We start from the raw sequence: 13,688 nt of genomic DNA, 5'->3' as shown, positions 1-13,688 counted from the left end.
AACTCCAGCCTACTCAAACTATCCTGTTCCACTAAAGGGAGGAGGAAAAAAACTAAGAAACACTTGTGAAGTTGACAGTCCAGATGGCACAGGCTCACTAAAAGACTGAGACCTAATCATAGGTCTATAGAACATTTCCCCCCACCCCACACCTCACCACCACATTACTAAAAACCTATTTACAGCAGTTCCTTTCACTCGATGTACCAGGCATGGCTATCAAAGATAAACTGCAAGGCATATCAAAAGGCAAAAAATAAAATTTGAAGAGTAAGAGCACATATCAGGAACATACATGGCAGGGATGTTGAAATTATCAGACTGGGAATTTAAAACAATTATGATTAATATGCTAAGGGCTCTAAAGGATAAAGTAGACAGCATGCAAGAACAGACAGGCAATGTAAGCAGAGAGATGGAAATCCTAAGAAAGAACCAAAAAGAAATATTAGAGACAAAAAACACTATAACCAAAACGAAGAGTGCCTCTGATGGGCTTATTAACAAACTGGACACAGACGAGGAAAGATCTCTGAGCTAGAGGATCTATCAATAGACTCCTCAAAAACCAAAAAGGAAAGAGAACAAAGACTGGGGGAAAACAAAATCCAAGGACTGTGGGGCAACTACTACAAAGGTGTTACATTCACATAACTAGAATACCAGAAGGAGAAGGAGGAGAGAAAGGAACAGAGGGAATATCTGAAACAATAATGACTAAGGATTTCTCTAATGCCAGACACCAAACAGCAGATCCAGGAAGTGCAGCGAACACCAAGCAAAATGAAGACCAAAACAACTACTCCTCCAACTATCATTTTCAAATTATAGAAAATCAAAGATAAAGAAAAAATACTGAAAGAAGCCACAGGGGGGAAAACACCCCACCTACAGAGGAGCAAAGATAAGAATTACATTCTACTTCTCCTCAAAAACTATGCAAGCAAGAGAAGACTAAGTTTTGAGAGGAAAAAACCCACCAACCTAGAATTCTGTATCCTGCAAAATTATCCTTCACAAGTGAAGGAGAAATAAAGACTTTCTCAGGCAAACAAAAATTGATGAAATCTGTTGCCAGTAGATGTGACTTGCAAGAAATGTCAAAAGAGGTTCTTCAGAGAGAAGTATAAATAATACAGGCCAGAAACTGATCTATATAATGAAAGGAAGAGCATCAAAAAAGGAGTAAGTAAAATAAAAACTTTTATTTACCTTATTCTTCATTGATCTGACAACAGTTTGTTCAAATAATAGCAACAATGTATTCAATTATGTATGCTTATGTTTATATCATATACATATATAAACACACATATGCTTTATATAGCTGAAATAAATGACAGCAATGACACAAAGGATGGGAGGAAAAGGGTAAGATTATTTTGTTATTTTAAGGTCCTCACACTACATGTGAAGTCATATAGTCTTATTTGAAAGTGGACCTGGATTAATTGTAAATGTATAATGATCCTAGGGCAACACTAAAAAAATTAAAAAAAAAAAAAGGAAGTAGTATAACTGATAGGTTAAGAAAGGAAATAAAATGGAATCATATGAAATGCTCAGTTAAAACCACAAAAGGCAGAAAAAGAGCGGAAGACAGAAACAAAGAAAAAAAATTAAAAACAGATACAGTAAATATTAACCCAACTATATCAATAATCACTTTGAATGTCAATGGTCTAAATGAACCAATTAAAGAGAGTGGATCAAGAAATGTAGTCCAGGGCTTCCCTGGTGGCGCAGTGGTTGAGAATCTGCCTGCTAATGCAGGGGACACGGGTTCGAGCCCTGGTCTGGGAAGATCCCACATGCCACGGAGCAGCTGGGCCCGTGAGCCACAACTACTGAGCCTGCGCGTCTGGAGCCTGTGCCCCGCAACGGGAGGGGCCGCGATAGTGAAAAGGCCCACGCACCGCAATGAAGAGCGGTCCCCGCACCGCGATGAAGAGTGGCCCCCGCTTGCTGCAACTAGAGAAAGCCCTCGCACGAACCGAAGACCCAAACACAGACAAAAATAAATAAATAAATAAATAAATAATAAAGTAGCTATAAAAAAAAAAAAATCATCCCCTCGAAAAATAGTCTTTAAAAAAAAAAAAAAGAAAAAAGAAATGTAGTCCAGGGGCTTCCCTGGTGGCACAGTGGTTAAGAATCCACCTGCCAATGCAGGGGACATGGGTTCGAGCCCTGGTCTGGGAAGATCCCACATGCTGCGTAGCAACTAAGCCCGTGAGCCACAACTACTGAGCCTGCGCTCTAGAGCCCACGAGCCACAACTACTGAGCCCTTGTGCCACAACTACTGAAGCCCACGTGCCTAGAGCCTGTGCTCCGCAACAAGAGAAGCCACCGCAATGAGAAGCCCACACACCACAAGGAAGAGTAGCCCCCGCTCGCCACAACTAGAGAAAGCCCGTGCACAGCAACTAACACCCAACGCAGCCAAAAATAAATAAATTAAATAAATTTATTTTAAAAAATGTAATCCAACTATATGCTGTCTACAAAAAACTCACTTTAAAAATAAAGACACATACAGATTAAAAGTAAATGGATGGACAAAAGTATACCATGCTAAATTAAGATGTGCTTCAGTTACTTTATACAAAGGGTTTTCTAGTATTTCTAGCCATCTAGTATTCCATTCTCTCGCTATGTGGAATGTCTTCATTCATCTTGTTTTGCTTTCTGTACTCAGAGATTCAGTAGATGCCTAATGGGCAAAGCCCTGCCTTCTTTGCCTTTTAAAGAAAAATTCCAAAAGTCCCCAACATCTGGCTCTGTATTTATTACAGGCAGAGGCAATGCTGCTCACCAAAATGTTTATGAAATAAGTTCTCCCCAATCCACTCCCTAGTATCACAGCCAGGCAGCCCTAAATGAAAACAAGCCTAAGAGTAACTGCCTTTAGTGCGTAATACTGAATCCTAACTAAGTTAATTTTCACATGGTTAGTTTTACAGATGACAAGTCACCTTCAGAGAACCAGGTGTCACAAAACACTACATTTCCATTTAGAACAGAGAAGTGCCTAAAGGGGCACACATGACTAGTAAACAACCGGAAATTAATACAGGTCACTGAACAATAAATTAGAAACAGCTACTGCAGTTCAGGCAGGGACAGAGAATACCATTTTGTTTCATCTTTGCTTTTCTTAAAGGACTAAGGGCACAGACAACCTTGAATTTAAAGGACAGGAAGAATTTATTTTAAGAAGATAGGAATTCTACCACGATGATAAAAGTAAATGCTTGCAAGCAACAAACAATCCAAAACAAAACTAGAATTCCATTAAAGAAAAATAAAATATACACTAACTAGTTTAACAAAAGACATTTAAGACCTACACACTAAAAATTTCAAAACTTTGCTGGGGAAAATGGTGCATGCAAAAAGACGAACCATCACCTCATGCAATACACAAAATTAATTCAAAATAGATCAAAGACTTGAAGAGCTAAAACAATAAAATTTTTAGAACAAAACATAGGAGAAAATCTTTAAGACCTTGAGTTGGGCAAAGATTTCTATACCAGAAAGCATGATAAACTGGACCTCATCAAAATTAAAACTACTGCACTTCAAAAACAACCATTTAAAAATAAAAATAAATAAATAAAAATAAAAAGATGGGACTTCCCTGGCAGTCCAGTGGTTAAGACTCCACACTGTCACTGCAGGCGGTGCGGGTTCAATCCCTGGTTCAGGAAATAAGATCCCACAGGCCACGCAGAGCGGCCAAAAAAAAAAACCAAACAAAAACAAACAAACAGAAAACCAAACCAAACAAAATAAAAGGGTAGCATAAAAATAAAAATACAAGCAAAAGACCAGAAGAAAACATGTATATGCAAAACACGTATCTGATAAAGGAGTCGTATCCAGAATATATAAACAACTCTTACAACTCCATAATAATAATGACAAACAACACACATCCAAAAATGGGCAAAAAATATGAGCAGACATTTCACCAAAGATAGACAAATGGTAATAAGCACATAAAAAGATGCTATACATTAGTCATTAGGGAAATGCAAATTAAAACCACAATGACATAACCATTTCATGCCTCCTAGAATCGCTATATTATATAAGAAAAATAAGAACAAATGTTGGCGAGGATGTAAAGAAATTGGAATCCCTTGTACATTGCTGGTGGGAATGTAAATGATGCACGAAACTGGAAACAGTTTGAGTTTCTCCAAAAGTTTAACATAAAACTTACATACAATTCAGCAATTCTACTCCTAGAGAAATGAAAAACTGTGTCCACAGAAAAACTTGCATGCAAATGTTCATAGCAGCATTATTTCTAATAGCCAAAAACTATAACCAACAAACATCCTTCAACTGTGAGTAGTTAGACAAAACGTGGTATATATCCATAAAATGGAAGACAATTCAGCAATAAAACGGAACAAACTGCTGACACATACTACATCATGGATGAAATCTCAAAAACATTTGAAGATAAAGAAGGCAAACAAAAGAGGTCACATACTATATGGCTGCATTTATATGAAATGTCCAGAAAAGGCAGATTTAAAAGCAGAAAGTAGGGAATTCCCTGGCGGTCCAGTGGTTAGAACTCCACGATGCCATTGCAGGGGGCACAGGTTCGATCCCGGGTCGGGGAACTGCAAGCTGCACGCAAGCACGCCCGCTCCCCCCTCCAAAAAAAAACAGAAAATAGATCAGTGGTTGACTGGGACTAAGGGTGTGAATGGGGATTAACTGTAAATGGTCAAGAGGAATCTTACAGAGGCGATGAAAATATTACCAAACTGACTTATGCTAATGGTTGCACAATACAGAAAGTTACTAAAAATCACTGAATTGTACACTTGAAATGGGTGAATTTCATGATATGTAAGATACAACTCAGTAAAGTTATTTTTTAAAAACAGAAGTTTGGGGACTTCCCTGGTGGTGCAGTGGTTAAGAATCTGCCTGCCAGTGCAGGGGACACGGGTTCGAGCCCTGGTCTGGGAAGATCCCTCATGCTGCAGAGCAACTAAGCCCGTGCACCACAACTACTGAGCCTGCGCTCTAGAGCCCACGAGCCACAACGAGAAGCCCGCGCACCACAACAAAGAGTAGCCCCCGCTCACTGCAACTAGAGAAAGGCCGTGTGCAGCAACAAAGACCCAACACAGCCAAAAATAAATAATTTTTTTAAGAAAATACGAGTTTGATCTTTAAACAAGTAATGAAAAAAGCACTGAAGAGTCTATAGTAGGCACTCAACAAGTGATTGTTGAATAAATAATGAGAAAAGTAACTATGCAGGCACTGATGTTTTTTAGAGTACCCTAACACGTGCCTGTCTACTGGGAGGAAGTGTGAAAATGATATCATGGAGAAAAGATCCACACTGGGATAACAGAGATATAGGCTGGAGTGTGCAATCAAACACTTACTAGCTATGGGGTATCATGAAAGTCATTAAACCATGCTGAGTTTAAGTTTCCCTGTGTAGAGCAGAGTTACTTGAGTATTTAACATAATGAATGAACACAATGAATGAATGCTTACTTAGTTGTTAGTGATCCAAGAACTGATAGCCGGTGGCAGCAGTGCAGTATTAATAGTAGAAGCTATATTAGGAATGGCCCAATATATATTTGGTAAAGAAATGTTCCATTTCCTTGGTGACAAATGGTAAAGAGACTTATTGAGGTGATCACTTTGTAATGGTTAAGACTAAAGCATACACGAACCCTTTTCTCAAGGAAACAGACCGAGCTGAGGCAAAGCACTACCAATCAAGACACAAAGTTTCTCAGGAATGGCATGTGTGATTAACGTGGTACATGCAGCAATGGAAGTCCAATGGAAGTACATACATCTAAAGTGCTTAAACAAAGTAAAAAAATTTTTAAGGGAAGGTATGTTAAAAATAAAACCAGGCAGACAGCAAGAGTCATTAAAATAAGAAATAACTCGCACCAATAGTTAGTTCCTTCTCCACAGGGGAAATGTAAATTAAGGAGAAGGAAGTATTTTATTAAATTGTTGATATATTGGAAAGAGGAAAGGCACCATGCATGCAAGTAATGTTTCCAGCTCCATTTTCAAACACCAAGAGCCATAGCATTTGGTTCAGAGGTTGATACAGTCCACAGGACAAATCTGGCCTGCCACCTATTTTTGTAAATAAAGTTTTATTGAAAGATAGCTGCACATTCTTTTACATTTTGCCTGTGGCTGCTTTCACACTTCTACAGCAGAGCTGAACACTGACTACATAGACCATCTGACCTGCAAGCCTAAAATATCTACTATCTGGCTCTTTACAAAAAACTTTTTGCAGATTTAATTTGTTTACTACTCAGTATATGTTGACACAGTTCAAATGTTTAAACCAAGGAATTAAAGGGTAAGACTTCTGGATCTGATAATGCACTGGTTTAAAAGCTATCCTGGGCACATTATGTGACAGGATATACACTGACATTGCATGCTTTGGAGTCAAAAAGGTTTTGACTCTAAATCCGTTCAGATATGAGAAGACCTAGCAAGATATTTAACTCAGTTTCCTCACTTCTGTATCATAGACATAATACCATATCTTCCGGAGTGATATGTACAGCACCCAAAACCGTTAATAGTAGCCACTAATAGTTATTCCATAAATGTTAGTACCTTCCGTCTACATACTAGACTGGGACTTTCATCTCCCCCTTATAAGTCTGCATTAACCATCATTCTTTAAAGCCAGGCATCCTGTCACAAGGAAACACTGTTGTGCAATACACCCTATTCCTTATCTATCCAATATGGACTTACCAATCTGGAACGTCCCTACAACTTTTCTTAAGTAATGTCCATATACAACATGAGACAGTGAGCTTTACCACTACAGTTCTTATCATGTGAAATCTCAGGATACACACATACACTCTCTCTCTCACATGTCTATGTACATACATACATACATAGTTCTGCCTCAAAACTCATCTCTCAAACTCAGAGATAGCACTCTTAGTTCTAGAATAATAACTATATTATCCTGTCCCCTTCAAGACTTTTTTTGATTTTTATAATCATTTCCCAGTCTTTGTCTTTCCAAATAAAAGTACGCTATTCATTTTTAGTCAGTCCTCATTTCTGAGTCCAGAAAGCCACTTTTAATCTTGCCAGTTAAAAACAAAAAAAGGTCCATGTAAACTATGGACTTTGGATGATAATGATGTATCAATGTAGGTTCATCAGTTGTAACCAAGGTACCACTCTAGTGGGGGATGTTGATAATGGGAGAAGCTATGCATGTGTGGGTCAGAGGGTGTAAGGGAAATCTCTGTACTCTCCCCTCAATTTTGCTATGAGCCTAAAACTGCTCTAAAAAATAAAGTTTTAATTTAAAAATAATAATAATAAATAGAAGATTTTAAAAATCAGAATCTTCCAGCAAAGTGGCCATACATGGTATTTCCCAGGACAGTACTGATTCAGGCCTGTCATCACAGAGTAATTATTAACAGCAACCCCATTAACTCTCAAAAGCATCCTGGGTTGAATGATAAATTATATGGTCACTGTACTTCTATGCCTCAACTTTCCCCATCTAAGAAATAGATCAGTACTTCAAAATCCAAACTCGATAAATAACTAGAGGAAGGGAGTGTGTACCATCTTCCATTTCTTGAAAGATTTAAACATTTGCCACCCAAATTGTTAATACAAGTTTCTTTTCATTCTTATAGCTGTCTGCTTAGTATCCTCTTTTCCCTCCTCATTTTCCAGGATCTAAATGGTAACATTTTTTTAAACCCCACACATATAACAAGCTAAACATAAAATTGGGAAATATACATCTATACTCATTAGCATACTATGTAGTTTAAGAATGTATATACAAATTTTTTTAAAGAATCTGACAAAATTTTTAAAACAAAATGCTTTATGTGAGAAAGTAAGATATTAAACATATACATGGGGGAGGGGAGGGGAGTTTGAAAATCAAGGCTAAGTATTAATTGTGGTGATATTTCAGTGGTGATACGAGGTTAATATACTCTTTGTCTCTATTTTCCAGCTTTACTTAAAATGAATCTGTACTGTGTTTATATTGAAAGATTCTCACATGTAGCCAAAGATGTTCATACTAAAGCTGAAGTGAATATACAGGGGAGGCGCCCAAACTTGAATAAATCCCAAACTGCTGTGCTATCTAGGTACAGCCTAAATAACATGAGGTACCTTCAAGAAGGCACAGAACACCCAGGACACATCTTAGGATAAAGGGATTGTCCTTTGCTTATGCAAAGTACTTCTAATGTCATCAGTGGCAAGAGATTTCTAGAGTTCAAGGTGGTGTTAGAGTAATGGTTCTTACCCAGGTTTAAGCTTGAAGAGGATCCATGTGAAGAGAGGGAAGGAGGTGGTGTCTGTGAATGTCCTGGTCCCTGACTAGGGAGAGGCATGCCCACGGGTCCAGGAGAGGAGGAAAAGCTAAGGCCGTTATAAAAACTGTGTCCAATGGGGGTCAAGCTGCTCGATGTCCTCTTATAAAGGTCACTGCTGCCAGTCAGGGAGTCACGGCGGGAGCCACTGCCAGTGTTGGAGTTTGCAACTAAAATGGAATTAAAACAATGCAGATAAGAACAGGCCTGTTCTTCGAAGAACAAGCCCAGTGACCTGTTCCTAACACTTTGATCCAGACTCCTTACCACCGCAAATTTGTCAGCAGAGACAGCCTAACTGTTCATGTGGCAGTTCTAGGGGCAGGTAAAGTAATAAAGAGGACATGGCTCAGGTTAACATGAAACTCTTTTTCAAACCATCACACGTATGCTAAATTTTCCTTCCTTTTGTGTCTCATATTATGGGGGTGAGGGTGGGTTAAAATCCTCTGATGGCCACATAAGTTATGGGAAAGGTGAAAGAAAATGGGCTAGAAAGAATGCCTTTCATCAACCCAAAGGTTCTAGTAGAAAAATGGAGTAGAAAAAAGATTTGTGAATGGGGTACTGCCCCACTACCCAAGACTTACATATGAAAGCCTGGTTTTTCAAAGGGCTCAATCAAGAGTTATTGCTAGCCCCCAGCTCCAACTTAAGACAGTTTCTCTCAAATAAACCCTTCTGTTTTGAGATCACATTGTTTTACAAACACTGCAATTATCCCATTGTTTACCTTACTACTTTCCTGCTTTTTTCTCCCATCAAAACATTTAAAATACCTCAGTTTAATTCCTTCCTCCCACTTTTCCATAATATCCACCTTAATTCTTCTCAAGAGACTGGAGAAAACTCATGACTCTTTAAGACCTGCAGATTGTGGAGTACACTACCCTATGATCTTTGGTAAGTCCTCCTCCCTTGGTTTTTAACATCCACATTTGTATAATTCCCTCCACATTCTTCCCAATGCCTGCAAAAATCTCCCCCGATTTTCTAATCCTTGAAACAAACGGACTTTGAGAGTATAAATAAGAAGCAACGTGAGTGTAAACCTGAAATAGGCCCCAAATGTGTAACTTGAATAGTCCATTATCTCAAACACATGTGGAACAGCTGGGTTCCCACGGGGCCCGGTCCAGATCTGCCTGTGGTATCTGTCCAGGGTTCCATGCATTGTCAGTGTTCCATAAAGATTGTAAAAATAATTAAAATTCAGTTTCAACAGCACATCAGTCTGATTTCTACCTGCTGTTCCAAACCCTCCAAGGGCTGATCCCAGAGTGGCGCCGAGAGAACTGCTACTTCCAAATCCCAAGGATGTGTTGGCAGGCTGGGCAGAGCCCTGGGAGAAGAGGGAGCTGCTCTGTGAATTGCTGCTCAGAGAGTTGTTGCCATAGAAAGAGCTGGATGCCAGGTTGTTACTGGGCTGCTGCTGGGGCTGGGGCTGAGGCTGCTGAGTTCCTAAAGGGCGAAATGGTCCATTTGTTGTTCCAGCAAGACCACCGGCTGCTCCATTTGCTGAAGCTGCAGCCGCTGCAACAGCTATGTAGAAGAAAGCAAACCATTTGGCTATGAAAGAGATTGGCCACATTTCCAAACTACATTGTTATCCTTTTGAAAACCTTTTAATGTTGCCATATTTTTTCAAAGCAGACACAAACCTTGTAAAGAACTATACAAATCTGTCTTTGATCCCTTCATCTGAAGCTTCTATTTTCTATTTCTACTTTCAATTCAAAGTCAAAATACCACTGAAGCCAAGTTCACTGTATTGACAGCTTTAAAGAGGCTACAGTTTAAAATAGAAATGGATATCAAAAAGTACTCATTTCAAATACAACTACTTCCTAAAATCTCAAGTTCTACAAATATCTACATTAAGGATATTTTTTTCCAGAACCAAATACTGAAGTCCCTCAAATTCCTAGGACACTTGAGCATGTTACTCTCCCCTAGATGTCCCCACTGTTGTTCCCAAATTTATAATATATATGACTTAAAATAAAAACCTATTGCCCCACCCCTTCAAGCAAAAAACAAAACAAATACCACATCATCTTAAAATAATGATATGAATTTCACGATATGAAGTGAAATTAGCCTTGGACTTCTGCCAACGGTGCCATTTTGTATGAGTAATCCAACTTCCTATGCTCACAGTAGAGCAGGTCCTTGCTGCTAACCAGCTGGTACATGCTGTCAACAGAATCAGAATCTACTGAGGTCACTTGCTGCTTCTGATTCTCTCTTTGAAAAATTACAGGGTAGAATTCCTACACTGAGAATGTCAAAGTATATTTCAACACAGTTTAAGAATATCATCCATTGCCCGTTTTAGATCTGAGTGAGTCTACTAAGACGTAAGCTCACCTGCTTGTGCGGCTGAGGAGCTAATGATGACTGGGGCAGGAGCTACAAGTCGAACAGGAGCTCCAAGGCCGTTTCTCGCTCCTGCATTCACCACAAGGGCACCGGTTTGGTCATAGTAAGCAGCAGGAGCCAAGACGGGATAACCTGAGAATATTAAGTTAAGTACACATGAAACAGGTAAGTACATATGAAACTAACAAATGTCTCCTGGGCACCAGCATATCTTATTGATAGATAGTTACAAACTCAGCATTGGGATCCTGGCTTCGCCACTTAAGGTAGCTGTACAACCCTGAATCTCTGGGTATCCTCATGAGGATAATAATAATACCAGCCTCACAAAGTTCTTGTTAAGATTAAAAGATGAGTGTGAAAGATGTAACATGCTACCTGGCACAATAAGGGGTAGTGTTATTTATTATCCACCAAGTGTTAGGGAATTCGGTGGGATAGGGAATACCTGTGCTCTTCAAAGTGCTAACCACAGTTACCACCAGCAACCATACACTGACAATTTATTTTATGTTTTCTTGACTACACAAGTTAACAGTAGGTACAAATGATTCCAACAATCAAAGAACTTTCATACCACATAATCTAAGCACAAATATCCTACAAGTTAGCAGGGAAAACCTCGACAGGCTTCAATTAACAGGGTCTTTCAATATTCTATGAGATGGAATCTTCAAATCCTATTGAGCCATAAGAGAAATTACAGGTGACTTCATAATAAAACATAAATGCTTAGTAATTAACAACATGCATGATGTAAGTTCAAGTTACTCAGTGAATTCATAAATAGATCAGTTGATTTAGGTATGTGCCACGGTCAGTAAGAACCCATACACTTATACTGAGGTCTCAGAAGGACCTGTTTCAAAGGAATAACCTCAAACTACATGCAATCCATGCAAAGAATAAGACCAGGAGACAGTGAGCTAAGAATAACATATATTCAGGATACATATCAATCACAGATAGACAGCTACAAAGCACCTCTACTGTTGGTTCGAGAGAAATCCTAAAAATGTAAGGAGGACACTATCAAGGAATACTAGGAATGTCTTCCTAATAATACTATTCAAAGACATCAGCCTTGGAGTGATACTGATGCAGTCTGGCCACTCTTTCCACTCTTGACACTGAGGGAGAAAACAGATCATCACCAAAGGAAAATAGCATACTCCAAGCTATGTGTGGAGGTTCACATATCTCCAACATTTAATACTGAGACTGGCTCAGAACACTAGGTGCTCTCATCAACGAACTATGGTCTAAGTGAGGGCAAGTGTATGTCATCCTCGCCAGTCGCCAAATGATGACAAGCCTAAGCAAGCCAAAAATACTGCCCATTCTCTTCCAAATCTCCCCCAATAAGCAGACTTTTTCACCCTCAAGTGATGAGGAACAACAATGCAGCCTCACCTGGCATGCCTGCAGCCAGTCCTTGTCCAAAAGCAAGGGCAGAATTCACTGCTGCAGCTGCCACTAGTGGATCTGCTTGCTGTCCCTGCTGGTTCTGATTTGGGGTCAAAGGACGCTGGCTGGCTCCTCCACGGAGAACCTGGGAGACAGAAATAAATCAACTACTTTCTTTTCATTGGAAACATCTAAGACCCACCACATGCTTAAGTTGGATCAACTTTAAAACGGATGGTTGTAAACCATTTTTCTGATAATGGTTTTATATGGCATGGCTGTTAGGATAAAAAAATCCATTAACAGCATTTCATATAGTGAAATTTTATTCTACCATTCTTACTTTAAACATATTACCTTTATAAGAAGCCAAAAGCATACAAAAGTGATCATTCATTCATTAATCAAATACTTAATGCCTAACATCTGGCAGGTAATGGGGATAAAGCAATGAACAAGACACACAAAGCTCCTGCCCAATTGGAGCTTTTATTCCAGTGAATGAGAGCTAGACAGTAACTTTACAATAATCAAAAAGTGGGTGAAAAAAAGAGTATGATGGAGTGGAGGAGGGGTTTAGATATGATAAACAAGGGTAATTTACCCACATCATTAAGTTATAATATCTGTATCAAAACACACACAAACACACACACACACGCTAAACTTTCTTTATGGAATGTGAGAACATTTTCTCTACCCTATAACACTATTCCCATTTATCAGGGCCCAAATGGCCCCAAATGAAATCAACAGGTCTGATTTAGGAGGCTTCTGACTCGACCGTTTCTATTCTTCCTCTCATAAATACCACAAACGCACAGCAATCTAAATGGATATGAGTATTAGTCAAGAACACTGACATTTCAGCACAGATTACTAGTTCTGTCACTGTGATAAAGGATCTACTTTTCTTTTTATTAATGAAACATAGATAGTAAGATGCTGATAATCATTCTTATTCTGAATGCTCTGAAGAAGCTACTCCAAAAGATCTATCTATGCCAGTAAGTAAAAATACAAAACCCAATACCAAGGCTAAAATTACCAACGTTTATGCATTTTGCAATGTTTTCAAAGACAAAGTTCTTATCAGATCATTTTCAGTATCACTCTGCTACTTATAAAAGTTACACATGTAATCAAGAACCCGTGCACAGAGTTTTCTTGGTAATTTTTACCATTTGGTAAAAAATGTAAAAGAGAAACACCACAATCAAATATTTATTAAATGAGTATTTTAAATGACCAACACTGTCCATATTGGCAAGAAGAGATGTGTAGACACTTAATTTACCCAAATTTTCTTATTTCTTTATCTGTAAAAATAGTGAGAGTAACAGCTGACCATGCAGATTTGTAGGAAATATTAGAATTAATGTCTGCAAGGTACAATGCCTAGAACCCAGGAGATAATCAATAACCAATAGTTAATTCCTATCAAAATATTAGGCAATTTATTTCTGTTTGTGAACCAAAGAATCTA

At 38.7% G+C, this 13,688-nt stretch overlaps 1 protein-coding gene across 24 annotated transcripts in view; it reads right to left on the bottom strand.

Annotated features, from left to right (window-relative positions):
- The window catches only part of PUM1 (pumilio RNA binding family member 1), a 129,417-nt gene that overhangs the window by 24,507 nt on the left and 91,222 nt on the right, over positions 1-13,688 (bottom strand). For 20 of the 24 annotated variants that reach the window (XM_082343615.1, XM_082343638.1, XM_082343632.1 and 17 more), the window contains 4 exons: positions 12,209-12,347; positions 10,784-10,927; positions 9,659-9,955; positions 8,347-8,583 (listed from right to left, as the gene is read on the bottom strand). In XM_082343615.1, the coding sequence (XP_082199741.1) occupies positions 8,347-8,583; positions 9,659-9,955; positions 10,784-10,927; positions 12,209-12,347 (817 nt within the window). The remainder of the gene's footprint in view (positions 1-8,346; positions 8,584-9,658; positions 9,956-10,783; positions 10,928-12,208; positions 12,348-13,688) is intronic. The other 4 variants (XM_082343616.1, XM_082343617.1, XM_082343618.1 and 1 more) reach the window with 2 other exon arrangements.

Source organism: Balaenoptera borealis (assembly GCF_965194805.1).
Source record: "Balaenoptera borealis genome assembly, chromosome: 1".
Taxonomy (NCBI): Eukaryota; Metazoa; Chordata; class Mammalia; order Artiodactyla; family Balaenopteridae; genus Balaenoptera; species Balaenoptera borealis.
The sequence above is the reverse complement of the archived record's forward strand: the minus strand, read 5'-3'. Positions and strand labels throughout refer to the sequence as shown.